The sequence below is a fragment of the Pteropus medius genome, unplaced genomic scaffold (assembly GCF_902729225.1).
Source record: "Pteropus medius unplaced genomic scaffold, Ma_sr-lr_union100, whole genome shotgun sequence".
In the NCBI taxonomy this organism is placed as follows: Eukaryota; Metazoa; Chordata; class Mammalia; order Chiroptera; family Pteropodidae; genus Pteropus; species Pteropus medius.
The window spans coordinates 1-25,993 of record NW_024347845.1 but is presented as its reverse complement, the minus strand read 5'-3'; the positions used below and the strand labels follow the sequence as shown (position 1 = coordinate 25,993).

The 25,993-nt window shown below is 47.3% G+C and overlaps 1 protein-coding gene, 2 non-coding genes and 3 pseudogenes across 3 annotated transcripts; 3 read left to right on the top strand and 3 right to left on the bottom strand.

Moving 5' to 3' along the window:
- Positions 1-102: 102 nt before the first annotated feature.
- On the bottom strand, positions 103-1,977 carry LOC120615499 (GPI ethanolamine phosphate transferase 2-like). Its single transcript, XM_039878561.1, has 3 exons — positions 1,651-1,977; positions 594-799; positions 103-207 (listed from the first exon to the last, which is right to left on the bottom strand). Exons 1-3 carry the CDS (start codon positions 1,802-1,804, stop codon positions 172-174), a joined length of 396 nt encoding a protein of 131 aa, XP_039734495.1. The 5' UTR covers positions 1,805-1,977; the 3' UTR covers positions 103-171.
- Positions 1,978-7,379: 5,402 nt separating this feature from the next.
- Positions 7,380-23,810, bottom strand: LOC120615500 (polypeptide N-acetylgalactosaminyltransferase 1-like; annotated as a pseudogene).
- LOC120615503 (uncharacterized) lies at positions 21,475-21,592 on the bottom strand (annotated as a pseudogene).
- On the top strand, positions 23,008-23,116 carry LOC120615504 (uncharacterized; annotated as a pseudogene).
- Positions 23,811-24,786: 976 nt separating the features above from the next.
- On the top strand, positions 24,787-24,905 carry LOC120615502 (5S ribosomal RNA). The gene has a single exon (XR_005656289.1). It is a non-coding gene; the product is annotated as a 5S ribosomal RNA (ribosomal RNA).
- Positions 24,906-25,620: 715 nt separating this feature from the next.
- LOC120615501 (5S ribosomal RNA) lies at positions 25,621-25,739 on the top strand. Its single transcript, XR_005656288.1, has one exon. It is a non-coding gene; the product is annotated as a 5S ribosomal RNA (ribosomal RNA).
- Positions 25,740-25,993: the final 254 nt, after the last annotated feature.

Genomic DNA, 25,993 nt, shown 5'->3' with positions numbered 1-25,993 from the left:
TGAGCCGGTCAATACAGCTTTACTCTGTTCTTCATCTGTAGTTCCTGGGTAAAGCACTATGCACTTCAAAGCCACTCTCGCTAGGCTGAACACCTACCTGAAGGGGGTTTCCGTAGTAGAAACAGTGAGAATTGTTGAGGCCAGATCTTACTGGTTTGGTTACTGTGTATGCTACAGGGCTGGACAAGTCTGAGTTTCCTTCCTCATCTATAAAGTCAAGAGATTGAACTAGATAACCCTTCGGGCTCCTTCCAGGACTGAAACAGACTACTGACAATTAAAGACAAGAACAAGTTAGCAAGGAGGATGGTCTCTCTGAGACGAGGCTGGCCTGCATGATCTGGCTCTAAAGCCTTTACGCGCTCCTAGGAAGCATGAGCTTTGGCTACTTAAAAGGGGGCACGAATCAGGGTGTTAGCTCCACCGTACTTGTGAAGCATCTTCAGCATTCTATTGCCCCAGCCAGGCTGACAGCACCAAACTAATTACCACTTAGTTAAAATTTAGACTCCAAGTAAAAGACTACAGAGAGCCCTTCTAAACCCCCGAAAAGCCAAACCATGATTTGTAAACTTTTACATCAAACTCTTTACCTTGATTCGAGGCATAGTAACTGTAGGTGGCTTTGCTTCAGCCACAAAACTGTGAGATGCTCCTTTTTCCACGAGGTAAGTTGTATAGGGCATAAATTTCACACCCTTTGACCCAAACACGAAATCATCTCTCAAGGCATCTATCAGCACAATAACAACTTTACTGAAGAGAGGTGGTGGGAGTTTGGTCCAGTTGGAACTGGCTCCTAAAAGTGTTTGAAAGAAGAAAGGACATTGAATTTTAAACTTTATTTAGCATTCAGGCACCTTATAATCTACTTTCTACATACTTCTCCAGCACGTAGACTGTTATATCTACATATACAGACCTGAAGAGAAAGGCGGGTCCTTGGAGAATGCTGCTGCTGGTGAGAGAGGGCATTGAGCAAGCTCAGCGAGCCCCAGTATTAATTGCCCTTAGCATGGTGAGAAGTACTGGGACAGGGGAGTCCCTTCACGAGGGTCCTCGAAGTAAACACATTACTTTGCTTAATGGAGGAGTGAGCAATTTACAGCGTGTTTACATGGTCGGTGACTGGTATTGTATGGACCTTGTCCAAAACTGGAGTACCCTTACGTAGTACAGGTAGATGAGAGCTAGGAAGGGGTCTATGGAGTGTTAACTACTGGTAAAAAAGGGGTCTTGGAGGAATGTCATAGGGAAAAAAATGCTAAAGGTCGGCAGGAACCTTTGCTGTGACTCATTGAATAAAAAGGATGTCAGGAGCAGGGAATGGCTCAAAGTCTACTCAGGGAAGGAATTGGGGGTGTCATTGGATAAGCTGAGTTGGAGAAGCGAGGTCCAGGTGTGGAGAGCTTACTTTTCGGTGACCAGGGAGGAGGGTCGAAGTAGGGCTTACAGGGGTGGTTGCCACAGACTTGTAAGATACTGAAGAGGAGGCTGGAGCGGTCAGAGGGGGGGACCTGGGGGTGGGGACCAGAATGGAAGAGAGCAACCGGGAGCCCCGGGAAGAAGTCCAAGAGGCGGGGCTCAAAAGGAGGTTCCTCCGGGCAAAACTGGGCCCGCAGAGCGGAGACGCCGGGAAGGTGTTCGTACCCGCCGAGGGTTCAGGCGCTGGGGGCTCTGCTTGGTGCTCGGTCCCGGAAGAGGAACGAACGGGAACCGGAAAGAATCCTCGAAGGAATAGTGCGACCCCGAGCACTTCGATTACTACGCAGCACGCAGCGAAGGTCCCGGAGCCCAGCCGCATCGTGCCCACCCGCCGGGCGGGAATCCCGGCTCCCTGGCTCCAGTCGGACACTCGCCCAGCAGCAGCTGCTTCCGGCTCTAGGGAAGAGCCTAGAGCAAGCGCTAACTGGCGGATCTGACAGGTGCCAATCCCATGAGTCTCACGTCAGGCGGCGCACCAGAAATAGGCCAAACGAGCGAGCGTTTCCGGGGGCCCAGCGGCCCTGACTGCTGACGCTTGTTAACGTGCGTACGGCGCGCCGTCCCGCGAATCCCCGCCCACCGAGCGCCTCCGCGAACGCACGCCCGCTCCTCTCCCATGAGGCCCCGCCCACTGCGCGCCGCCGCGAACTCACGCCCCGCTCCTCTCCCCCGTGAGGCCCCGCCCACTGCGCGCCGCCGAGAACGCCCGCGCGCTCCGTCTCCCCGGCCCGTGAGGCCCCGCCCTGCGCGCCTCCGCAAACGCACGCCCCGCTCCTCCGCCGTGAGGCCCCGCCCACTGCGCGCCTCCGCGAACGCACGCTCCGTCCCCCGGCCCGTGAGGTCCCGCCCACGGCGAAGCGTGAAGTGTTGCCTGCGTTCCGCAGGGTTGGGCTACGACGTCTCCCCGTCAGGGTGAGCCGTGTGAGGTAAAGGTTGGAAAAGTGAGGCGTAAACGTGAGGAGAGACGCAGAGGGTGCCGGGAAGCTCGCGTGGGCGCCCGGGGAGGGCCGGGTGTGGACAGCGGAACGTGAACGGCGCGGGACCGGTCACCGCACACCGGAACCTCGCGGTCTTCGCCAGGCCTCTGAGGCCAAGCAGATCCCGGTGGGGCAAGGGCCTCCTGCCTGCGCCCCCCGCAGTCCGCGTGGGAGTGGACCTGGCTGTTCCTAGAAGCACTTGGCTTTCTAGTCATTTCGAACACACAGGAAACCTGCAGAAGCAGCACAATGAAAGGTGCTTGCTATTCCGTCAGCGGGTGCCCAGCTGCCCGCGCTGGCCGCGTGTGCCACCTCACGCGAGTGCTGTAGGACGTTGCGCCCCGGACCGGGACACTTTCACAGACCAGAGGCAAAGCCCCAAATGACATCGACGCGGGCTCTGCATCCTGAGCCAGTCCTCAGGTCCATCTCTCCTGTCGCACCTGCCGCAGCTGTGCGAAGTAGCCTCCTCCCCTCAGGCCCAGGGTTCCCGGGGCTGTCCCTAACCCTGCCTTCACACATCGATGGCTATAAAGGGCACAGATGACACCCGCCCAGGTCTGCCTAATGCCTCCTGTTCACACTCAGGTCCTTCACTTCCAGCAGGAACACCCTGGGCTGGTGCTGTGATTTCCCCTGTGGTTCCCTCCCCCACACGGCTCCCACGGGACCCCACCACAAACTCTTCATGTGACACCCATGTGACTCCACGTGACCTTCAGGCAACCCTGTGTGATTCTTATGTGACTACCATGATCCCACATAACTCCCAGGTGACCCCCACATGTCCCCTGTATGACCCCCGGTGACATCTAGGTGACCTTCCACACGAACCCACATGACTGCCTGATATGGGAGCAACTGTCTCCCAAGGGGTGGTTTTGCACCGAGGTCTCGTGGACTCGGAGAGCCACGTGCATCCATGGTTCAGCTCCCGTGGCCTTCGGAAAGCTGGCCAGCTGTGGATTCCAGGTGACGGAATACTTCTTGAGCCTCCATTACGGGAGAACAGTGAGAGCCTGGGATGTGGTGCTGCAGCCCTGACCCTATGAACCCCTTTCTCCCGTGGGCTTCAGACCCTGCAGCTGTGTGGGGGGCCGTCAGCGTCCTACAGTCTGCTGCTCCCCCCAACCCAGGACCCGTTCTCATGCCCAAGGCCAGCACCTTGGCTTCCCTTTGGGAACTCCTACTCCCTGCTTCCAGCCCAGACAGTTTCAGAGGGCCGCCCCCCATCTGGTCAATCCCACATTCCACCTCCTGGATGCTCCGATGGGTTCAAGGATGAGCATGTTACCCAAGCCAGGCCAAAGACACTTAAAACTGTCACTTTTTATGGCCATTCTAACACCTCATTGTTTTAATTTGCATATCCTTAATGACAGATGATATAGAGTATCACTTCATGTGCTTTCTTGACAGCTGTGTATCTTCTTTAGTGAAGTGTCTGTTAGGTCTTTTGCCCATTTTTAAATTGGGTTGTGTGTTTCCTTACTGTTGAATTTTAAGCTTTCTTCGTATATTTTGAATGATGGTCCTTTATCACATGTGTCTGTCGCAGATATTTTCTCCCAGTCTGTGGCTTGTCTTCTCATTCTCTTACATTGTCTTTTGTAGAGCAAATTATTTTGTAGTTTTAATAAAATTAGCTTATCAATTATTTCATGAATCATGCATTTTGTGTTCTATCTAAAAAGTCAATGTCATATATATGGTTATTATTTTTTTTCCCGAGTTATGTTATAGTTGTTTTATAAGTTTGCATTTCCTGCGAAAGGGGCTCCCCTCGGGTCTACCCTCCGAGTCTACTTTAGGTTTTGTGTTGGGTGAAGATAACTACTACGCTAAAGTCCATGGCAGGCCCGACACGCTCCCACCCTAGAGAAGGTCTCCTTTCATAGAGAGGGGCTCCCTCTCTTTCTCAGAAGGAAGCTCCTCTTTCTTGTGGTAAAGCCACACCCTTAGGGAAGAGCTCTGATATTAGGGGGTGGATCCTTACTCTAGAGGTTGAGTCCCACTCTAGAAGGGGGGACACACCCTAAGTGGGGCACCTTGCTCTTATGGGGGTGAGTCTTGCTATATAAGGTGGAGTTCCACTCAAAGAGGGGTATCCCTTTTCAGGTGGGGAGCCCTGCTCTTTGAGGGACACCATTGTTAACGTAACCTACTCTTGTGGGGGAGAGCACCTTTTATGGGGGATCCCACTCCTAGCAGAGCCTCACAATGGAGGAGCCCTGATCTAAGTGGGGGCTCTCTTTTGGGGGGAGACCTGCTTCTAGGGGGGAGCTCCACTCTGGGGGCCGGGAGCTCCAATCTAGAAGGGAGAGCCATGCTCTTGTGAGGGAGCTCCTCTCTGGATAGGAAGCAGGATCCTGTGTGAGTGCAGTTTCCTGGACTCAGAACTGTTAAAATCAGTCTTCAGTTTAAATTCCTGTAAAATGGAGATAGTAAAATGGAGATTTCCTTCCTCATTTGGCAAATGGAAACAATATGTTAGATAAGGCATGTGAAAGGCCTAAAACAGGATTAATTTCAAAGTGAGCTTAGTACCAAGAATCTGGATTCTTATTTTAATGAGTGGGCAGAACCCTTAAGGCAGGGAAACGCTCTTCTCCGCTGCCATCTTGTGTGCATTTTTATAATAACACCCAAATGAATGTCATGACAAAAAGCTATTCTTGGTTGCCATCTGGTGTGCATTTTTGGAATAACACCTGAGTATATGTCATCAAGTACAGGTCATTATGAATATTCATTCTCTGCTGTCATCTGGTGGTCAATATTAGAATAACACCACAGTGCTGGTCATGAAGTTATTCTCTACTGCCATCTCGTGGGTATTTTGGAAATAACACCCATGTGTATGTTATTAAAATTTATTTTCTGCTGCCATCTGTTGGGCATTTTTGGAAGAACGGCTGAGTGTATGTCATGAAAATTTATTTTGAGTCCATCTCATGTGCATCTTTGAAATAAGAAAATGTTTTCTCTGCCCCCATCTGGTGGGCATTTTAAGAATAACACCCGAGTGTTTGTTATCATGACTATTCATCCACTGCTGCCATCTGGTGGGCACATTGGGAACAACACCTAGTGCATGTCATGAAGCTATTTCTGCCGTTAATCTCGTGTGCATTTTGACGTTAATACACAAGGTCATATTATGAAACATTTTTGTCTGCTGCCATTTTCGTGTGTCTCTTGGGAATAACACAGGAGTGCATGTCATGAAAAGTTATTCTCTCTTGCTATCTTGTGAACATTTTGGGAATAACAGCAAAGTGTATGTAATAAAAAGTTACTGTCTGCTGCCATCTGGTTGGCATTTTATGAATAATACTCTAGTCACTGTCATAAAAATTCATCCTCAGATGCCATCTGGTGGCCACTTTGGAAATAACACCAAGTGCGGGTCATGAAATGTTATTATTGGGCTATTTCACTGAGCACTTAGAAAATAACACCTGAGGCCTTGTCATTATGAAACATTTTTCTCTGCTGTCATTTCGTGTGCATCTTGGGAAACACACAGGAGTGCATGTCATGAGAAGTTATTCTTTGCTTCCACCTCGTGGGCATTTTGAAAATAACACCCAGGTGTATGTCATCATAAAAATTTATTTTCTGCTGCCATCTGGTGGGCATTTGGGGACTAAGACTGGAGTGTATGTCATGAAAATTTATTTTCTGCCCTCATCTTGTGTAGTTTGTTATAACAGCAGAAAGTATGTAATAAAAAGTTATTCTGCTGACAACTGGTTGGAACAACACCTAGTGTCTGTCATCATAAATATCAATTCACTGCTGCCATTCATTTGGCATTTTAGGAATAATATCGAGTGTATGCTATATCATGTGCATTTTGAAAATAACACCTAAGTTTATGACATCATGAAAATTTTCAGCTGCCATCTGGTGGGCATGTTGGGAATAACATCCAAATGCATGTCATCATGAAAATTTATTTTCTGCTGCTTCCATTGAGTGCATATGTAATAAGAAATTATTATTTACTGTTATCTGGTGGGCATTTTAGGAATAACACCCATTTATGTCATTAAAAAGTTATTCTCTGCTGTCATCATGGTCATCTCTTGAATAACAGCTGAGTGTATGTTATCATTAAAAGTTATCCTTTGTTGCCATCCAGTGTGCATTCTGGGAATAACATATGGGTGTATATCATGAGAAGTTATTTTTTGCTGCAATCTTGTTTGCTTCTTTGGTATAATACCTAAGTGGGGGTCACTAGGAAAAACTCTTCTCTGCTTCCATCTAGTATGCAACTTGGGAATAACACCTGAGTGGAGTTGACTATTACAAGCCCTTTTGTGCTGCCATCTAGTATGCAAATTGGGAATAGTACCAGATAGAGGTCACCAGTACAAGGTTCTATATCTGCCATCTAGTGTGCATCTTGGGAGAAACATGTGAGTGCAGGTCACAAGAAAAAGTATTCTCTTCTGCTATGGGGACAGCACCGGAGTGGAGATCTCCCGGAAATCTTCTCTTTCTAAAGGCTTCTGAGCCAATAAAGAATGTTTCAGACCCAAAGCCAGGTGCAGTCCCATGTTCCCTGGAAGCTGGCACTGGAATGTGAATTCTTCGAGGTGAAACCTGGCCAAAGCTTAGCACGACCTGAATCAGGCGACTTCTCATCTGCCTCTTACCTATGCATGCCTTATGCCATCCTTGCCTCTTGGCTCCCTTTCTTCCCCAGAACAGGTTTTTAACTAACAGTGTGCTTAGAGAGCGTCCATAAGTCATCATGTATAGGATGAAATATTTTGCATGAAATGATGCAGCCCAGGAGGACCAGGCCAATAGGAACCCAGATCTGAGAGCAGAAAGCCTGGGTATAAAAAGACCATAGAGAAGCTTGCAAGAGCCAGACTGCAGCCCCCAAGGAGAGCTGGGGAGTCAGGGTGTGTTGGGATCCCAGACTCTGGCCTGGGGGTTGGGGCTGAAGGGTCCTTGGAGATTCCACTCCAAGTGCAGCATTTGCAAGAGGCACTGAACACCAGGCTTATTGAGAAGCTTGGTATAACCGCCATTTTCATGCCCAGCTGTGGTGAATGGACCTGTCTGGAGGGCTGGGGATAGAGTTCGTCAGCTTCCCTCCAGTATAAGGTCGTTTTTTCCAAGGCTGGGACCCCTTTCAGTTCAGAAGTAACTTCAAGATCTGGAAGACCTGGTAAAACAGTGAACATTCAGCCAAGGCTATTCCCAAGAGATCCCTAACCCATAGGCCACACACGCAGCCAGCAATCATGGGCCGAAAGCAGCTAAACACCCCACATCCTAGATTTTCTGTCCCTTTTAGTCACCGTATGACCATCTACCTCATTCTCTATTAATACCTGACTAGATTCAAGGTGTGCTCTTACATTCGCATCCTCACTCTCTGACAAGTCCGAGCTCCTGCTCACGGTCAATCCTTCCTCCCTCTTCTCTCTTCCTTCCTTATCACTCTTTCACTCTGTTATTTTCCTTCCAGGCCTATAGATAGACTCTCCCTTTGTGTGAGCCTTCAGCCTGTTCTCCTTCAGCAGCTTCACACTCTTCATCCCTGCCCTTTACCCTTCATTAATCTCCCTTTCTGCCTTTTTCCAATTAAGGTGAGCTCTTCATCCCACCTCATCGCCTTCTGGAACAAATTTTTAAAATTGCAGAAAGCAATTAAAACCACTGTTAAAGAACCATTTCCAGCTCAATTTCAGCACCCCAAGGAAAAACAAAAAAAATCCACGACTATCATAGATGAAAACAAAATGAATGTAATTTGAATCAATTATTTTTCTCCACTGAGGTATAAAATCTTTTTGGAAATTGGACACTATACCATAACAAATTGTACTTCTCATAGTTATAATTTCCTTTAAATGCTGTTTAATATAGTCTTGTTATTTTTTTTGTAAACATGTTTTCATGTTTCTGAATCCGGTTATAGTTCTTTTAATATATCTTTATATCAATATTTAATGTACTGGTTACCAGTTCTAATCAGACAAAAAAAATCTTAGAAATCTCATTACGACAGCATATTTAGCAAAATTTGCTGATGTGCAACCAAACTGTAAGAGGTGCAGCTTTCCAGAAAGTACATTTTGTCGATTGTTTCATCATCTGAATATTCTTTACAATGACAAAGGACTCTTGTAAACATCTGTGTACACAGTCTTGGTACATTGTCGTTGCATGTCTTTGGACAGGAAGGCTGGTTTGCAGGTGAGAAGTGAGTGGAATCTAATTTTTAATGGCTGAGAAACTTTACATCCTATATGACGAAGCATTTTTCCTGTTTTCGTTATGTAAGAATGTGGCAGAAAGGTATGCAGAGGTAACCGAGTCGGTCCTTATTTTTTTTCTTTTTTCATAAGTTTTATCTCTGAATATTTCTGGAAGAATAATGCTTTGAAGAAGCCAATGCTAGGACTTGCTTCCATCACAGCCTCTAATGCTCAGCACCTAGCTGTCCTCTTCTGTGGCTTCATCCAGGCACCGATTACTGTTTATATGCTGCAAGGTTGGTTGCCTTTAGGTGGTGGCATTTGAGCATTGTGACTGGGCCATTAAGGTTGTAGATATTTAAGCAAAGGTCGTATGTTCTAATTTCTTTGTTGGAAGTATAAGAGAAAACCAGACTAACTTTCATACTGTGACAGTGAAAAATTCTCACTTTTTCATTCTCTTTTCTAGTGATGTTATCTAGACACTGATTTGTTTCCACATTTCTTATCTCTCCCAAAGAAAAATAGTGACGTGGAGTCTGAGGAGCATGATAAATAGCCTCTAGGTACCAAGAGGAAGGTTTTGCACTGGAGTTTGTATCTTAGACCAAGTCTTGATGTTCTGTCTCCATAATCTACCTTCTTACATGCCAAGAAATGATACAGAAGAAATTCTGAAATTCATCTATCCATACTTCTGCAAGTTATCTGTCATTTTTATTGACAATCTGTCTCATGCCTCTTGGAAACATACAAGATGTAGCTTTCCTAAACTCATGTCCAACATATGCGCAGGAAACGATCTCCTAAGTTCCTCCACACTGCCAAATCCTAAAGGAACTTTTTATGTTTTCTCCTCCTCAAATATCCATTCCAGCTTCTTATGTTCCACTTTCCTGAAAGTGATCTCTGCCTCTTGAAAAAGGCCTCCTGCCATTGTAGGTATTCTGACAGGAAGAGTCTGATCAACGTTCCTTCTGTCCATTTCTCTTCAGGGAACTGTATATCAGCAAAAATTGAGCTTCCAGGTGAATCCCATCATAGGTCATATCAGAACTTGCAATACACTCAAAAGTATCATCTCTAATCACATGTATGGTAGGATATACTACTGTTTTACTTGTCATGTTTGATCCTGGCTAAGGAAGTCTCCTGTCATCCCCTTGTACACTTACACTTACAGAGAGGGTCCACAATGGTGATCACTCCGCCTTTAGATGCAGCAATTTCTTTTATTCAATTAATTTATTTTTAAAATTAAAGCATTTTTTACTATAGACTTTACATTCAATATTATTTTTCACAGACATAGCAGCTTCTTTTATTCTAGCTCTGATTGATTTTGAATATTATTCCATTAAAATTACATGCACTCTTACTTTTAATTTTTTCACATAACTCTCCAGGGGCTCTTCAGAAAGTCTCTTTCACTGGCATCATCTATTAGAACAAATTCTTTTAGCATGTGTCTTGGTGAGTGATTAATGACACTATGGACAGTTCACAGAAGTGTGCTCTAAGCCTCATTGTGGCAAAGTATCACCACACTTGCCATAGGAAGATTTCTGGCTACACCCTTGTTTTACGCCCTTCTAATCTAACATCTGGTAAAGATTTGTTGAGTGGAATCATCTCACTGGCTATTTAATTAAATTTATTAATTTTAAACATTGCTTTCAAGTTTTCTTGATCCTCTTTAGGAATTATGACATTTTTCCCCATTTCTCCAGGGCCTTCATGAGGCCTTTTTACTGGCCCCAGAAGGAAGTACCCCCCCATCACATTTGTCACATCCACTGAAGTAAAGCAGCAGGAACATACCCGAGAGTGCCCAAATCAAGGGGGTGGCTAAGACCACCGTGCAATATGCAAATTTTCTTGTGGTATTTTAATTCAAATGCAAAATTAAAAATATATATATACACTGATGATGAAAAATTTTCCAGTCTAGTTTAAGCCGAAATCATATTCATGAAACCAAAGTGGATTTTCAAATAAATTTGTGTCTCAAAACCAAATGCTCCACCAAATCTCTTTCGTATGCATGCGGCAGTGGCGGTGGCAGTGGTGATGGTGATGATTGCGGACGCTTCTCGCGACAGGCCCCTGTGATTGAGTCGTATTCCTGACACTGCAGCGTGGGCTCTACTCTCCGGCAGTGGTCCACCATGACACCTCCTCAGGCACTATGGGTGCACTACTTTCCCCTAATGATTTCGAATTAGGTGTTGCTAACTCAAGGGGCCCCTACAATTAAGCATAAGAGAAAACAAAATGCCATGATAAATAAACTCACATTTCTCCCAGTTGCTCATATTTTGAAATGCAGCAAGCTTAATTAGAAGAGCATGATTTGGCACAGGAGCAACAATAGACATTCTGAAAATGACTTATAAGCATCTTTAACATTCCTATACTTTTATATCAATCGTGTTTAAAAGATTAATTTTGTTATTCAAAAATGATTAAGTAATTTGGGTGAACCTATGTACACAATTCTGCTAAGTCTTCTACAATAAAAGCTTATGCTTGAAAAACTCTATTTGCCAAAGCCGGGTCAGGAAGGATGTCTCTAGCACTTGCGGCTGAACAAACTCCGACCCAATGGCTCCTCGGCTGGGGGAGGATTGGGGACAGACAGACTGGTTGCCCTTGTGCCGGAGTATTCATCCCAGGCACGCAGCCCACACAGCGTGGGTCTAATCCGCGCCTTCCCACCATAGGCCATTGGCTGCTTGACTCCAAAAAGGCGCAAGGTACAGGTATTAGAGGGTGGGGCCAGTATGAGGTTGAGGGAGGTGTTGAGAGCTGGTGGGGAGGAGCCAAGGGGCGGGTCCTGGGACAGTTCTCCAATCAGTGTAGAGTTGGGTTGCCCTTACTCCAGACCCAGTCCTCGGGATGCGGGGGCGGTAGTCTCCACCCTGTGCGGACCACCGTGTGACACCACCCCTCCGCGTGAGCATGTGTGGACTCCCCCACTCCCATAGCACACTCATGTGATTTGTCGTGAGCCCACTTTGTGTATGGTCTGCCTTTTTAGGGCGCCCAGAGAAACTTCTTGAGGCTTCCAGTGGTGCCATTGTGTGAGGCTGTCAGTCTTTGTATCTCAGCAGCTTCTAGAGCCGCAACACGTACCCGGTGAAAAGAAAAGGTGAGAAGCTTTGTGCCAGGAGTGCCAAGGCGTGGGGAGAGGGGCTGTCTGTCTTCAGAAGACACAGCAGAGGACCTGGCTCCATGTGGAAAATTCTTTTTTTTTAATTCTTTAGTGTAGCATAGTGAGGGTGAGGAGTGCTGAACATGTGCGTATCTGTTTTTTGCTTCATGCTGTAGAGGAACTAAAGATATTTGATCTATTAGTCTACATGTAACAGAGAATTACTTCTTTCTTCATTCCAGCCAACAGTTCCTTCCATAAATACGCTCATTGACCTGGAGGAGTTCTGCCTGAACAAAGGGATTTAAAGATTTTGCAGTCTTCCTTAGGTCCTAGATCCTGCCTCTTTCCCTGTGCTTAAGATGGATTTCTGAAAACTGGAAAACTTCCATCTTGTTTTGGCAGCAGGAAAATTAATGACTGGAATACCGCTAGCTCCTGGAAACTCCTGTAGCTGAGAGATCGTGGTCGTCCACTGGCAGAAGTAAACATTATTTTGTTTAGCCTGTCAGCCTTCTTGATCTATTTCTGTGGTCTTTGGTAGAATCTGGTAGCGCTTCAAGTCCTTTTTCTCTCATCTATACTTAGATCGGCATGAAAAAAAACTATTTGTGAGGCTATCTACTTAACAGAAGAATGGAACGGTTCTTGTCTTATTCTGTGAGAAAGAATTCTAGGGTAAGATGAACAGCTAGGAGGTCTTGTGGGTCCCAAGACTGGATTCTCCTTTTATTCCACAAGAAAGAATCCAAGGGCAAGATGGATAGCATTCAGGAAAGCTCAAGTTTTATTAAGGGGAAAGTACACACTTGAGGAGGTGGAGTATGTGCTTACTGGAGAGAGGGAGAGGGAGGAAGGGATGGGGAGAGAGCCGAGAGGAAAGGAAGGAGAGGGGGAGGTGAGAGAGATTGAATGCGAGAAAGTATCGCCAAGATGGCTGGTTATGAACTTTTTTGCTTCCTGGAGGGCGAGCCTGGAAAATCCTGGTGCTGATGTAGCCTTGTTGTCTCCTCCCAGTAGGTGGGGAACTTGGTTCTCTGCTTTTCCTTTCTCACGTGATATTTCCAGAACTGTCTTAGTGTCAGGTGCATGATGGGAGCTGCAGTAATGCGGATGAGATTATAATGACATTATAATTAGCCAAAGGTTTTGCTTTGACGAAAGAGGGCATCTAGGCTGGAAAAGACAAGTTTTGGCTTATCACCTCTGCTGGAGCTAAAAAGGTGAGGAGGAGGAGGTTTGAAGAAAGGAAAATGTCTGGAGCCATATCCTTGAGGGGGAGGCAACGTCCCTGCACTACCTGTCCAGCCTCACATGAACTTAGCAACTCCTGGTTTTGTTTACTGAAACTTTTCTTCCAGAGAAGGTCATTTTTTTGTGTGTATGTCTGTCTTTTTTTGTCATTTGACATAACAAGGAAAGACCATAAAAATAGAAAGCCTTGGGTTTCTTTGGTTAAGCTATAAAAAGGTTTATTGCTATTAAAATCCTACCATCAATGGTCAGACTAAGAATTTTTTGAATTGGAAAAACTCTCAATCAGCAAATGTTTTATAGAACTCTCATGATAAGCAGCCATTTCACTGGTGAAACATCAGGGCGTTCTCTACCATCATTAGTAATCATGTTCGTCTTGATCTCTATTTGTGAAACCATTTTGGGTTTGTCTGTATAACGTGTGATACGATGTTTTTTTTTTATCTCCAAATGGCATTACTAGTTTGTAATATTTGATTGGTTTAAAGGAGTTAAATGCTGATCTGATATAAATTAAGAAAGAAAATAGAAACAAACCCAAATGTGTTTCAGGATCATATGATCAGAGAAAATATTTGATGCTTAAGTTTAGTTGGATTACATAGACATGTCTTTGAAAGTTATTAACATAAACTATATATGTTTTAGCTGGGTCGACATAAATAAGTTTATGTTAGCTGTGTTATAAAGTATATCAATAAAATAGCTTGATATACAAAACATATCGATAGAAATCAAAATAATAATTGACTTTGCTATCTCAGAGTTTTAACTAAGAAATAAAATAGATACTAATAAAGTTATGTAAAATTTTATAATTATATATACGTATACATTTGAAATTTTTTCTGGGTGATTTTGGCAAGCTGGAACTTTAAGGTTTTGTTTTTTAAATTAATTGATGTCATTCATTTTGAGTGTGTACAAGCAACGTCTAAGGGTTCCAGTTTCTCTACCTCATTGCCAACATTTGTTATTTTTAGTTTTGTCAATTACAAGCATTTAGTGTGAGTGAGGGAGTACCACATTGTAGTTTTAATTGGCATTTCCATAATGACTAATGATGTTCAACATATTTTCGTGTGCCTGTTGACCAAATTGTATGTTTTCTCAGGAGAAGGGTGTATTCAAGTCCCTTGTCCATTTTAAATCGGCCTGTTTGTCTTTTTGTCAATGAGTTGTAAAAGTTCTTATTCTGGATAACGGACTCTTATCAGAGATATAATGTGCAACTATTTCCATTCTGTAGGCTGTCCTTTCACTTTCTGTGTAGCTTCTTTTGATGCACATAAGGTTTCTATTTTGAAGAAATCTAATTTCTCTATTCTTTAGTTCTTTGTGTTTGATGTCTGATCTAAGAAACCATTGTTAAATCCAAGGTCATGAAAATTTATCTCTGTTTGCTTTGAGAGTTTATAATTTTAACTTCTTTATTTAAGCCCTTTATTTTGAATTAATTTTTGCATGTAATGTGAGGTTAGGATCCCATTTCATTTCTCTTCATGTGGATGGCCACTCGCCTGGCTCCCTTTTTTGAAAAAACCCTTTTTTAACCATTTTAACGTTGCCCACTCTTATCAAAATTCAATTGACTGTAAATAGGCGGGTTTATTTCTGGGTTTTCAAGTCAGTTTCGTTTATCTATCTGTATCTCTTTATGCCAGTATCACAATGTTTTAATCATTGTTGCTTTGTACTAATAATTAAAAATGGGAAGTATGAGCTTCCAAGTTTGATTTTCTTTTTGAAGACTGTTGCAGCTCTTTGGAGTCCATTGAAATTTTATATAACAGGCTCGGCTTGTACATTTTCCCCAAAGACCTTTGGGAATTTTCATAGGAATCACATCAAATCTGTGCATCAGCTATGTACTATTGCCATTTAAACAGTGTTAATTGTTTCCATCACCATGAGATGGATTAAATTTTCAGTGTATGAGTCTTGCATTTTGATTAAATCCATTTCAAATCATTTTGTTAACGTTGACGTCATTTAAAATGGAATTATTTTCTTAAATTCTCCTTGATATTATTCCTTGTTCATGTATAAGAGTAAACAGATTGTGGCTTATTGATATTTTGTCGTGTAACTCTGCCAAAATAATTTATTTGCTCTATTTAAAAAAAAATTTTTTTAATGAAATTCTATATATAGATGTTAATGGTTTATATGGCTAGGATCAGGGTTGGGGCTGGGGTGGAGTTTGGGGGGTTTAGGTTATGGGTTACATTTTGGTTATGGTTTATATTTGCTGTTTATGGTTATGGGTACAGTTTATGGTTTGTGGGAATAGATTATGGGTTATGTTTAGGGTTTATGGTTATGTTTATGTTGGTTGTGGTTTATGGTTATCAATTATGGGTAATGTGTTATGGTTATAGTTTTGTTATAGGACAGGGCAAATTTCCCTGAGTTGAGGGAGACCAACCCCTGACCTGAGGGAAGAAGAAGTTCTTTGGCAGAGAGCATAGGAAGAATTCAACATGCATGCCAAAGTTAGAGTCAAGGACAGTTTATTAAAAAAGAGGGAAAAGTAAAAACTAGAGAAAGCAAAGACAAAAAGCTAAGAGAATAAAAAAGCCCCTTTAGTTCCTGCGAGTTACAATTTAAAGACTTTGTTTACCTATTTCTTTTGCTAGGGAGAAGCAGTGAGGAAGGATAAGAGTATGTGGCATGAAAAGCCCGCTGACAGTAATGTAGGGAGGAGTCCTCACAGGTTCCTCCAGAAAATGAACCAGAAAGTGCGACCTGTGGAAGATCTTAAGGTCTTGTTCCTGAAACTAGATAAGTCTACATGTCCTGGGGAAGGAGAGATTGTGTGAGTGAGTACAGTTCTGGCTTGGCTTGGTATGTACATCTTCAAGCAAAGCCCAAGAAAAAAACACGTTAAGGAACTTTGGGAGTGGGAGGGAGGGTGGGTGTGTGTTAAACTTCTGGTGAAATGTGAGAGGCAAAGTAAAAGCTGCTCTCTGAAGCAGCATGCATATTTTTCAGTGAATGCCATGGAAAATTCAAGCTAGAATTTCTAGTTCTTTATTAAAACAAGGGTCAGCAAGCTACAGCCTGTGGACCGGCTGCCTGTTTTTGTAAATAGTGATATCAATTCACTGCCATGTTATTCATTTACATATTATGGCTGCTTTTGCACTACAGAGACAGAGTTGAGTAGTTCAGAGAGGCCATATGGCTACAAAGCCTAATTTACTATCTGGCCAAAGAATAGAAGTGGGCAAGTTGTTATAAGACTCTGATGCTGGTAGTACTCCTGTGATGGGCCAGGCCACCTTCTTCCTCCCAACCTGTCGTATCCCCAGCTTTCTGTCCAAGTCCCACACACGCACACAAAAACCCAGCTTGGGTGAGTACGTGGCAAGCTGGACCATTAGGTTATGTGCACCGCACCTCCTCGGGGGTGTAAAAAGAAAAAAGAAAAAAAAGATATGTTGCTATGAAGTTTTTCTCTGCTGCCATTTTGTGTACATCTTCTTAAAATCACAGAAGTGCATGTCATAAAGTTATTCTCTGCTGCTATCTTGTGGGCGTCATCATAAAAATTTATTTTCTTCTGCCACCTGGTGGGCATTTGGGGAATAACACTCAAGTACAGGTCATCATGAATATTTATTCTCTGCTCCCATCTGGTGGGCATATTGGGAATAACATCACAGTGCGTGTCATAAAAAGTTATTTCTACTGCTATCTTGTGTGAATTTTGAAAATGACACCCAAGGGCCTGTTGTTATGAAAAGTTTTTCTCTGCAGCCATTTCATGTGCATCTTGGGAATAACACAGGGGTGCATGTCCTGAAAAGTCATACTCTGCTGGCATCTCGTGGGCATTTTGAAAATAACACCCAAGTGTATATCACCATAAAAATTTATTTATGTTGCCATCTAGTGGGCATTTGGGGAATAACGCAACAGTGCAAGTCATAAAATGTTATATCTGCTGCTGTCATGTGTGCGTTTTGAAAATAACAGCCAACAGCATGTCTTTTTGAAAAGTTTTTGTCAGCTGCCATTTAGTGTTCATTTTGGGAAAAACACAGGCGTTAATGAAGTTATTCTATGCTACTATCTCATGGGCATTTTGAAAATAGCACCCAGGTGTATATCATCATAAAAATTTATTTTCTGCTGCCATCTGGTGGGAATTTTGGGAATAACACCAGAATGTAGATCATAATGAAAAATTTCTGCCCTCATCTTGTGTGCTTTGTTACACCACAGTGTATGTAATAAAAAGATCTTCTGCCAACATCTGGTGGGCATTCTAAGAATAACACCTGAGTGTCATCATGAATATTCATTCGCTGCTACCATCTGTTGGGTATTTTAGTAGTAACTCCGAATGTATGCTATGAAAAGTTATTTCTGCTGCTATATCACGTACATTTTGATAATAACACACAAATTTATGTCATCATGAGAATTATTTTCAGATGCAGTGTGGTGGGCATTTTGGGAACAACACCCGAGTGTAGGTCATCATGAAAATTTTTCTGTTCTCATCTCCTGTGCTTTGGTATATCACCAGTGTGTATGTAATACAAATTTATTCTCTGCTGCCATTTAGTGGGAATTTTAGGAACAATACCCAAGAGTGTCATCACGTGAGTATTTTGGGAATAATGCCACAGTGCATTTCACGAAAAGTTATTCTCTACTGCCATCTCGTGGGCATTTTGAAAATAACACTCAGGTGTATGAGGTGTATGTCATAAAACTTTATTTTCTGCTGCCATTTGCTGGGCATTTGGGGATTAACACCCGAGCATACAGCATCATGAAAATTTATTTTCTGCCCTTATTCAGTACGCACCTTGCACATAACACCAGAGTGTAAGTAATAACATTTATTATCTGCAGCCACCTGGTGGGTATTTTAGGAATAACACTTGAGCTTTTGTCATTGTGAATATTCTTTCTCTGCTGCCATCTGGTGGACATTTTATGAAGAGGACCACAGCACATGTCATAAAGAATAATTTCAGCTGCTATCTAGTGTGCATTTTGAAAATGATACCTAAGTGGATGTCGTTGTGAAAAGTTACTGTTTGTGGCCATCTCATGTGCGTCTTGGGAAAATCAGGGAAGTGCATGTCATGAAAAACTATCTTCTGCTGCCACCTCATGCCATTTCGAAAATTACAAACTAGTGTTTGTCATCATAAAATTAATTTTATGCTGCCATCCTGTGGGAATTATTTTTTTGGAATAACAGTCCAGTGTATGCCATCATGATAATATATTTTCTACTCTCATCTACTTTGCATCTTGGAATACTTCAGAGTGGAATTAAAAAAAAAAAAATTCTGCCATCTGGTGGGCATTTTAGGAAGAACACTCGAGTGTAGGTCACCACGAACATTCATTCACTGCTGTTATCTGGTGAGTATCTAGGGCATAACACCACAAGGCAAGTCACAAAGAGTTAATTTTGCTGCTATCTCGTATGTATTTGATTATAACACCTAAGAGCATGTTGTTATGAAAAGCTGTTGTCCGCTGCCACACGTATGCATCTTGAGAAAAACCAGGAGTGCGTGTTATGAAAAATTATTCTTTGCTGCCATCTCGTTGGAATTTTGAAAATAACACCTGGGTGTATGTCATCCTAAAACTTTATTTTCTGCTGCCATCTGGTGGACTTTTTAGGAATAACACTTGAGTGGTTGTTTTCATGAATATTCATTCTCTGCTTCCATTCAGTGGGAATTTTGGGAGTAATGCCACAGTGCATGTCATGAAAAGATATCTAAGCTGCTATCCCATGAACATTTTATAAATAACACCCAGGGGCATGTCATAAAATGTTTTGTCTGTTGCCAATTCGTGTGCATCTTGTTAAAATAAGGATTGCATGTCTTGAAACACTTTCTGCTGCCCTCTTGTGGGCACATTGAAAATAACACCCAGGTATATTTCATCATAAAAATTTATTTTCTGCTGCGATCTCGTGTGAATTTTGGGAATAAAATCTGAGTGTAGTTTAGATACAGATTTGTTTTCTGCACCCATCTTTTGTGCATTTCAACAATTACACCAAATTGCAAGAAAAATTTATTCTCCGTTGCCATCCAGTAAGCATGTTAGGAATAACACTAGGGTTTTGTCATCATGAATATTCATTCTCTGCTGCCATCTGGTGAGTATTTTGGGAATAACATCAGAGCGTAAGTAATAAAAAACTTTACTCTCTGCTGCTATCCGGTGTGCATTTAGGAAATAACAGCACACGGTAAGTAATCGAAAGTTATTTTTTGCTGTCTTCCTTTGGGCACTTAAGGATTAAACTGCCATTGTTTGTTGTCATGAATTTATCTTTTGCTGCCATCCTGTGGGAATTTTGGGAATAACACCACAGGGCATAGGATGAAAACTCAGTTCTGCTGCTATTTTGTGCGCACTTATAAAATAACACCCAAGGGCATGCCGTTATGAAATTTTTCTCTGCTCCTATTTCGTATGAATCCTGGGGCTAACACAGGAATGCAGGTCATGAAAATGTTCTTCTGCTGTCTCATGTGCATTTAAAAATTAACACCCAAGAGCCTCTTGTCTTGATATTTTTCTTTGCTCCTACTTTGTGTGAAACTTGAGAATAATACGGGAGTGCGTGTCATGAAAGTTGTCCTTATAGGCATTTTGAAAATTTCATCTAGTTGTCTGTCATCAAAAAACTTATTTTCTTACACCATCTAGTGGGTATTTTGGGGATAAAACTTTAGTGTAGGTCATCATGAAAATTCATCTTCCACCCCAATCTTGCATACAATCTTGAGAGGAATTATACAACAGTGTAAGTAAAAAAGTTATTCTCTGCTGCCATCTGGTGGGCATTTTGCGAAGAAGATCACAGCACATGTCATAAAGAATAACTTCAGCTGCTATCTGGTGTGCCTTTTGAAAAGGATACCCAAGGGCATGTTGTTGTGAAAAGTTACAGTCCGTGGCCATTTCATGAGCATCTTGAAAAAAATCAGGGAAGTGCATGTAATGAAATACTATCTTCTGCTGCCACCTCATGCCCTATCGAAAATTACAAACTAGTGTATGTCATCATACAAAGTAATTTTATGCTGCCATCCTGTGGGCATTTTTTGGAATAACACCTCAGTGTGTGCCATCATGATAATATATTTTCTGCTCTCATCTACTTTGCATCTTAGAATAACTTCAGAGTGGATGTAATAAAAACAGCTACTATCTACTGCCATCTGGTGGGCATTTTAGGAAGAACACCCGACTGTAGGTCACCGTGAACATTTATTCTCTGCTGCCATCTAGACAGTATTTTAGGAGTAACACCACAGTGCATGTCATGAAAACATTTCTACTGCTGTCTCGTGCACATATAAAAAAATAACACTGAAAGGCATGTTGTTTAGAATTTTTTATCTTCTCCCATTTTGTGTGAATATTGGGAATATCGGGGGACTGCATTTCATGAAAAATTATTCTCTGCTGCCATCTCGTGGACATTTTGAAAATAGCACCCTGGTGTATGTCATTAGAAATATTTATTTTCTGCCGCCATCTTGTGGGCATTTCAAAAATAACATTGGAGCGTCGGGAATCATGAAAATTCATTTTCTGCCACCATGTAGTGTGCGTCTTGAGTACAATTAAGAAAAAGGCATTTTCTGCTGCCATCTGGTGGACGTTTTTGGAATAACATCCAGGCGTATGTCCTCAGAAAAAGTTATTCTGCGCTGTCATCCTGGACATCCTTGAGTAACACATGAATGTATGTTATCACGAAAAGTTATTATTTGTTGCCAATCAGTGTGTATCCTGGGAATAACTGATGAGTGCATGTCATCATGAAGTTATTTTTTTGCTGGCCAGTCCTGGGATACGAGAACGCCCACCCAGACCTTCGGCACAGCCGCACACCTGCCAAGACCCATGGTGCCCTGGTGCCGCTGGCGCCAGGATGGGAGGCCCAGTGAGAGCCTCGAAGGAGGGGACAGGGACAGAGTCGCAGGGGAAGGGGAGGGCCGCGGCAGCTGGCTGGGGCCAGACAGAGAGATAGTGAGGAGGAAAGAGACAGAGACGGAGGGAGAGAGACGAGAGAGGAGAGAGGATGCGAGCGCACTCCCAGCATGTGTCAGAGACGGTGGCCCTTGGGGCTCAGCCTCGCAGAGCCCAGGAAGGGAACGGCCTGGAGCGGAGAGAGAATACAGCCCAGGACTGACTGTAGGAGAGCAGGTGAGGAGGGGCGAGAACGCGGGGCGCCAGGCCGTGCAGGCAGCTCATGGGCTCGGGCAGCTTCCCAGGAACCCCGAGACAGCGAGCGGGCAAGCGAGCAGGGCCTGGAGGCGTCCAGGGGCACCCTGGCTGGAGGGCGGCAAAAGGAGGGGACTGCAAAAGCCTACAGCACCCGGTATCCCAGGCGGTCTCCCATCCAAGTACTAACCAGGCCCGACCCTGCTTAGCTTGCGAGATCAGACTAGATCGAGCGCGTTCAGGGTGGTATGGCCGTAGAAGAGAAAGTTTGTCGCCTGCCGCCCCAAGACCTCAAGCCCGGTCTCCAGGGCTCCGGAGCCGCCAGAGCCTACATCGCTGCTACTGCGGGAGGAGGGGCACTGCGGGAGTTCCTTCGGCGAGGGACCGGCCACTGTCACAGCCCCATCCTGCCTGAGGCCTCAAGTCTTTGCCGGCACGCTTCTCACCGCCCTTCAAACCCGACAGCCAGGTGCCCTCGGACCAGGCACGAGGCCCCCCGCACAGGCGGGATGGGAAGCGGGACCCACCAGCCGCGTCAGAGAGGCTGAGACACACGAGATTGCGCGCGCGTGCGTGGCGAGAGATAGGCCGCAGTGAAGGGCCACAGACACACACACACACTTCAGGGAGCCCGTGCATCTTTCCTTTCTGTGGCAGGAACCCCGGCAGGACTCTGAGGACAACGAGCCTCCCTGAGCCCGCAGCCTGTCCCGGGGCACCGGGCACTGAGCACGGAGCACAAACCGCCTCCCTGCCCGAGCCCAGCTCCGGCACGACAAGCCTCTGCTGTGGAAGCGGCCTCTTCAGGGCGGCCGCAGGGTCTCGGAGTCACAGTTGGGGTTGGGCTCTGTGCATCGGTGCACTCGTCTGTGGGTCCCGTCCGGCTCTCTGTGTGGGCAGGCATGGGCTCGCGCTCTCTCGCGCACGGGATCTCCTCTCTCGTCTCCCTCCCTCCGTCTCTGTCTCTTTCCTCCTCACTATCTCTCTGTCTGACCCCAGCCAGCTCCCGCGGCCCTCCCCTTCCCCTGCGACTCCGTCCCCGTCCCCTCCTTCGAGGCTCTCACTGGGCCTCCCATCCTGGCGACCGGTGTCCTCCTTTCTCCTTCCCTCCCTGTCACTAGCTCTGTCTCTGGGTTTCTGTGTCCCTCTGTCTCTCAGCTCTCCCTGTCTGTGTCTGTCTCTCTTGGTGCAGAGTGGATGAGTAGGCAAGGGGCAGCGGACTGGGCCGGTCCTTGGTCCCGGTGGAGGGCAAGGGCTGCGTCCGTCTGAAACGATGCCTCGGGGTGCGACCAGGGTCTCTGTGTGTGTTTGGGCATGTCGGGCACGGCTCGGTGGGGAGGGCATGGGAGGAGTGCGTGTGGGTCAGGGCCGGAGCCGGGCCGCAGGTGCCTAGATGCGCAGGTGGCTGAGAGCATGGCGGGCCGCCCCCGGGCCGGGCTCCAGCCTAGCGGCCAAGACTGGAGAGGCCTGGGTTGCAAGAGCGCCCACCCATACCTCCGGCACCGCCAGGAACCGGCCAAGGACCACCGTGCTTTAGCGCGGCTGGCGCTCGCTTGCTGCCACCTCAGGGGCAGAATTCCCCCTCTCCCGCAGGAGATGCGGTGCAGGCGTGGGCGTCTCTGGCGCCCGGGAGGCCAGGCTCAAGCTCTTGGGGCAGCAGGCGACAGCCTCCCCGCTCTACGGCCATACCACCCTGAACGCGCCCGATCTTGGAAGCTAAGCTGAGTCGGGCCTGGTTAGTACTTGGATGGGAGACCGCCTGGGAATACCGGGTGCTGTAGGCTTTTGCCGCCATCCAGCCAGGGTGCCCCCGGACACCCCCGGGCCCTGCTCACTCGATCACTGTCTCAGGGGTCCCGGGCAGGCGCCTGAGCCCAAGGGCTGCATGAATGTCCGTGCGCCCCGTGCCACCGCCAGCACCCACCTGCTCTCTTGCAGCCAGCCCTGGGATGTTTCCTCTCTTCGCTCTGGGCCCTTCCCTTCCTGGGCTCCACCGGGCCGAGCCCCAAGGGCCGAGAGCTCGGCCACGGCGAGGAGCGCAGGGGAGGGGTGGGTCTGGGTCAGGGCCGGGCTGGGACGTGGCAAGGCCGCATCTGCCTAGGTGCCCAGGTGGCCGAGAGGGTGGCGGGCCATGGCCGGGCTGGGCTCCTGCCGAGCGGCTAAGACTGGGGAGGTGGGTGGCCCGGAGCCTGGGCAGTCCCGGGATGCGAGATCGCCCACCCAGACCTTCGGCACAGCCGGGAACCGGCCAAGGCCTAGGATGAAGGGGCGAAGCGGGTGTGCCTTCCCCGCTCCCGCGAAGCCCTGCGTGCAGCGCAGAGGGCTCAGAGCGCGGGTAGCCTCTGCCCCGCTAGGGGTCTGTGCGGCGTCACATCTGGGGCCGCTCTCTGGCCAGCGCGGGTGCACGGTCGGGGTGATGACGCCCGAGCAGGGCGCGGGCAGGAGAGGCGAGCGCTCGTCCACGCCTGCCGCGGCCATGGCTGCTGCTCCAGCCCCTCCCTGCGGTTCTGGTCGGTGTAGCGGAGGCTGGCTGCCAGTCAGAACAGGCCCGAGACGGGGAGGACAAGGCGAGGCGAGAAGGGACAGAAGGAGGGGACAGGGGTCGGGGATAAGGGGAGGGGACACGGCCGAGGCAGGGAGGGACAGGGGAGGTGCGAGGGGCCGTAGCCCGGGGTGAGAAGAGATATGTAAAGGACAGGAGTTATTTCAAAGTGAGCTAAGTACCAAGGGTCTGGACTCTTATTTGAATGGTGGGCAGAGTCCTTAAGGCAGGCAAACGCTCTTCTCTGCTGCCATCTCGTGTGCTTTTTGGGAATAACAGCTGAGTTTAGGTATTGAAACGTTATTCGTTATCCTCTGCTGCCATATCGTGTGCATTTTGGGAAGAATACCTGAGTATAGGTCATCAAGTGTAGGTCATTATGAATATTCATTCTCTGCTGCCATCAGGTGGGAAATTTGGGAATAACATGACAGTGCTGCTCATAAAGTTCTTTCTGCTGCTTTTTCATGTTAATTTTGAAAATAACACCCAGGGCATGTCATTATGAAGAGTTTTTCTGTGCTGCCATCTCGGGGTGGAGGGCAGGGGAGGAGTGCGTCTGGGTCAGGGCCGGAGCTCGGACTTAGCCGGGCCGCAGGTGCCTAGGTGCGCAGGTGGCCGAGAGGATGGTGGGCCACGCCCGGGCCGGCGTCCTGCCAAGCGGCCAAGACTGGGGAGAAGGGCTGCCTGGGGCCTGGGCAGTCGCAGGATGCGAGAGCGCCCACCCAGACCTCCGCAAGGCTGGGAACCGGCCAAGGCCCGCGGTGTCTTAGCGAGGCTGGCGCTCGCACGCCTCCGCCTCACCCGCGGAACCCCTGCAAATCCCCGAGGAGGTGCGGTGCAGGCGCGGACGTCTCTGGCAACCGGCAGGTCAGGCTCGAGTTCTTGGGGCGCCAGGCGACAGCTTCTCCCGTCTACGGCCATACCACCCTAAACGCGCCCGATCTCGTCTGATCTCGGAAGCTAAGCAGGGTCGGGCCTGGTCAGTACTTGGATGGGAGACCGCCTGGGAATACCGGGTGCTGTAGGCTTTTGTCGCCCCCTCTTTTTTCCGCCTTCAAGACAGGGTGCCCCTGGACGCCCGCGGGCCCTGCTCGTTCGCTGGCTCGCACGCTGTCTCGGGGGTCCTGGGCAAACGTCCGAGCCAAGGGCTGACCGCATGGCTGCGTGCCCCGCGCCCTTGACCGCCCTCACCTGCTCTCATGCGGAGAGCCGTGGCTGTTTCCTCTGAATGTTCTGGGCTCTGCCTTCCTGTACACCGCGGGGCCGAGCCCCAGGGGCAGAGGGCTCTGGGCGGAGGGCGAGGTCTCGGGCCGAAGCGTTGCCTGGTGGTGTCGCCGGTGGCTCCCGTCGGGCTCGGCCACGGCGGGAAGCGCAGGGGAAGGGTGGGTCAGTGTCAGGGCTGGGCCGGCACTGGGCAGGGCCCCACCTGCCTAGATGCCCAGTCGGCCGAGAGGATGGCGCGCCATGCCCGGGTCGGGGTCCTGCCCAGCGTCCAAGACTGGGGAGGCGAGCGGCCCGGCGCCTGGGCAGTCCCTGGATGCGAGAGCGCCCACCCAGACCTTCGGCACTGCTTCGAACCGGCCAAGGCCCGCGGTGCCTTAGCGGGGCTGGCGCTCGCTCGCCGCTGCCTCACTGGCAGAACCCCCAAGCCCCACCTCCAGTAGGTGCGCTGCAGGTACGGGCGTCTCCCGCGCCCCGGAGGCCAGGCTCAAGCTCTTGGGGCGGCAGGCGACTTCCTTTCTTGTCTACGGCCATACCACCCTGAAAGCGCCCGATCTCGTCTGATCTCGGAAGCTAAGCAGGGTCGGGCCTGGTTAGTACTTGGATGGGAGACCGCCTGGGAATACCGGGTGCTGTAGGCTTTTGCCGCCCCCTCCTTTTGCAGCCCTCAAGCCAGGGTGACCCCGGACGCCCCTGGGCCCTTCTCGCTCTCTGTCTCGGGGGTCCCGGGCAGCCGCCCGAGCCCAAGCGCTCCTGCAGCCAGCCGTGGGCTGTTTCCTCTCTCCGCTCCGGGCCCTTCCCTTCCTGGGCTTCGCGCGTTTGAGCCCCAAGGACCGCCGTCTCCGACACACGCTGGGAGTGCGCTCGCACCCCCGGAACGCGGGACCGGCCAGCA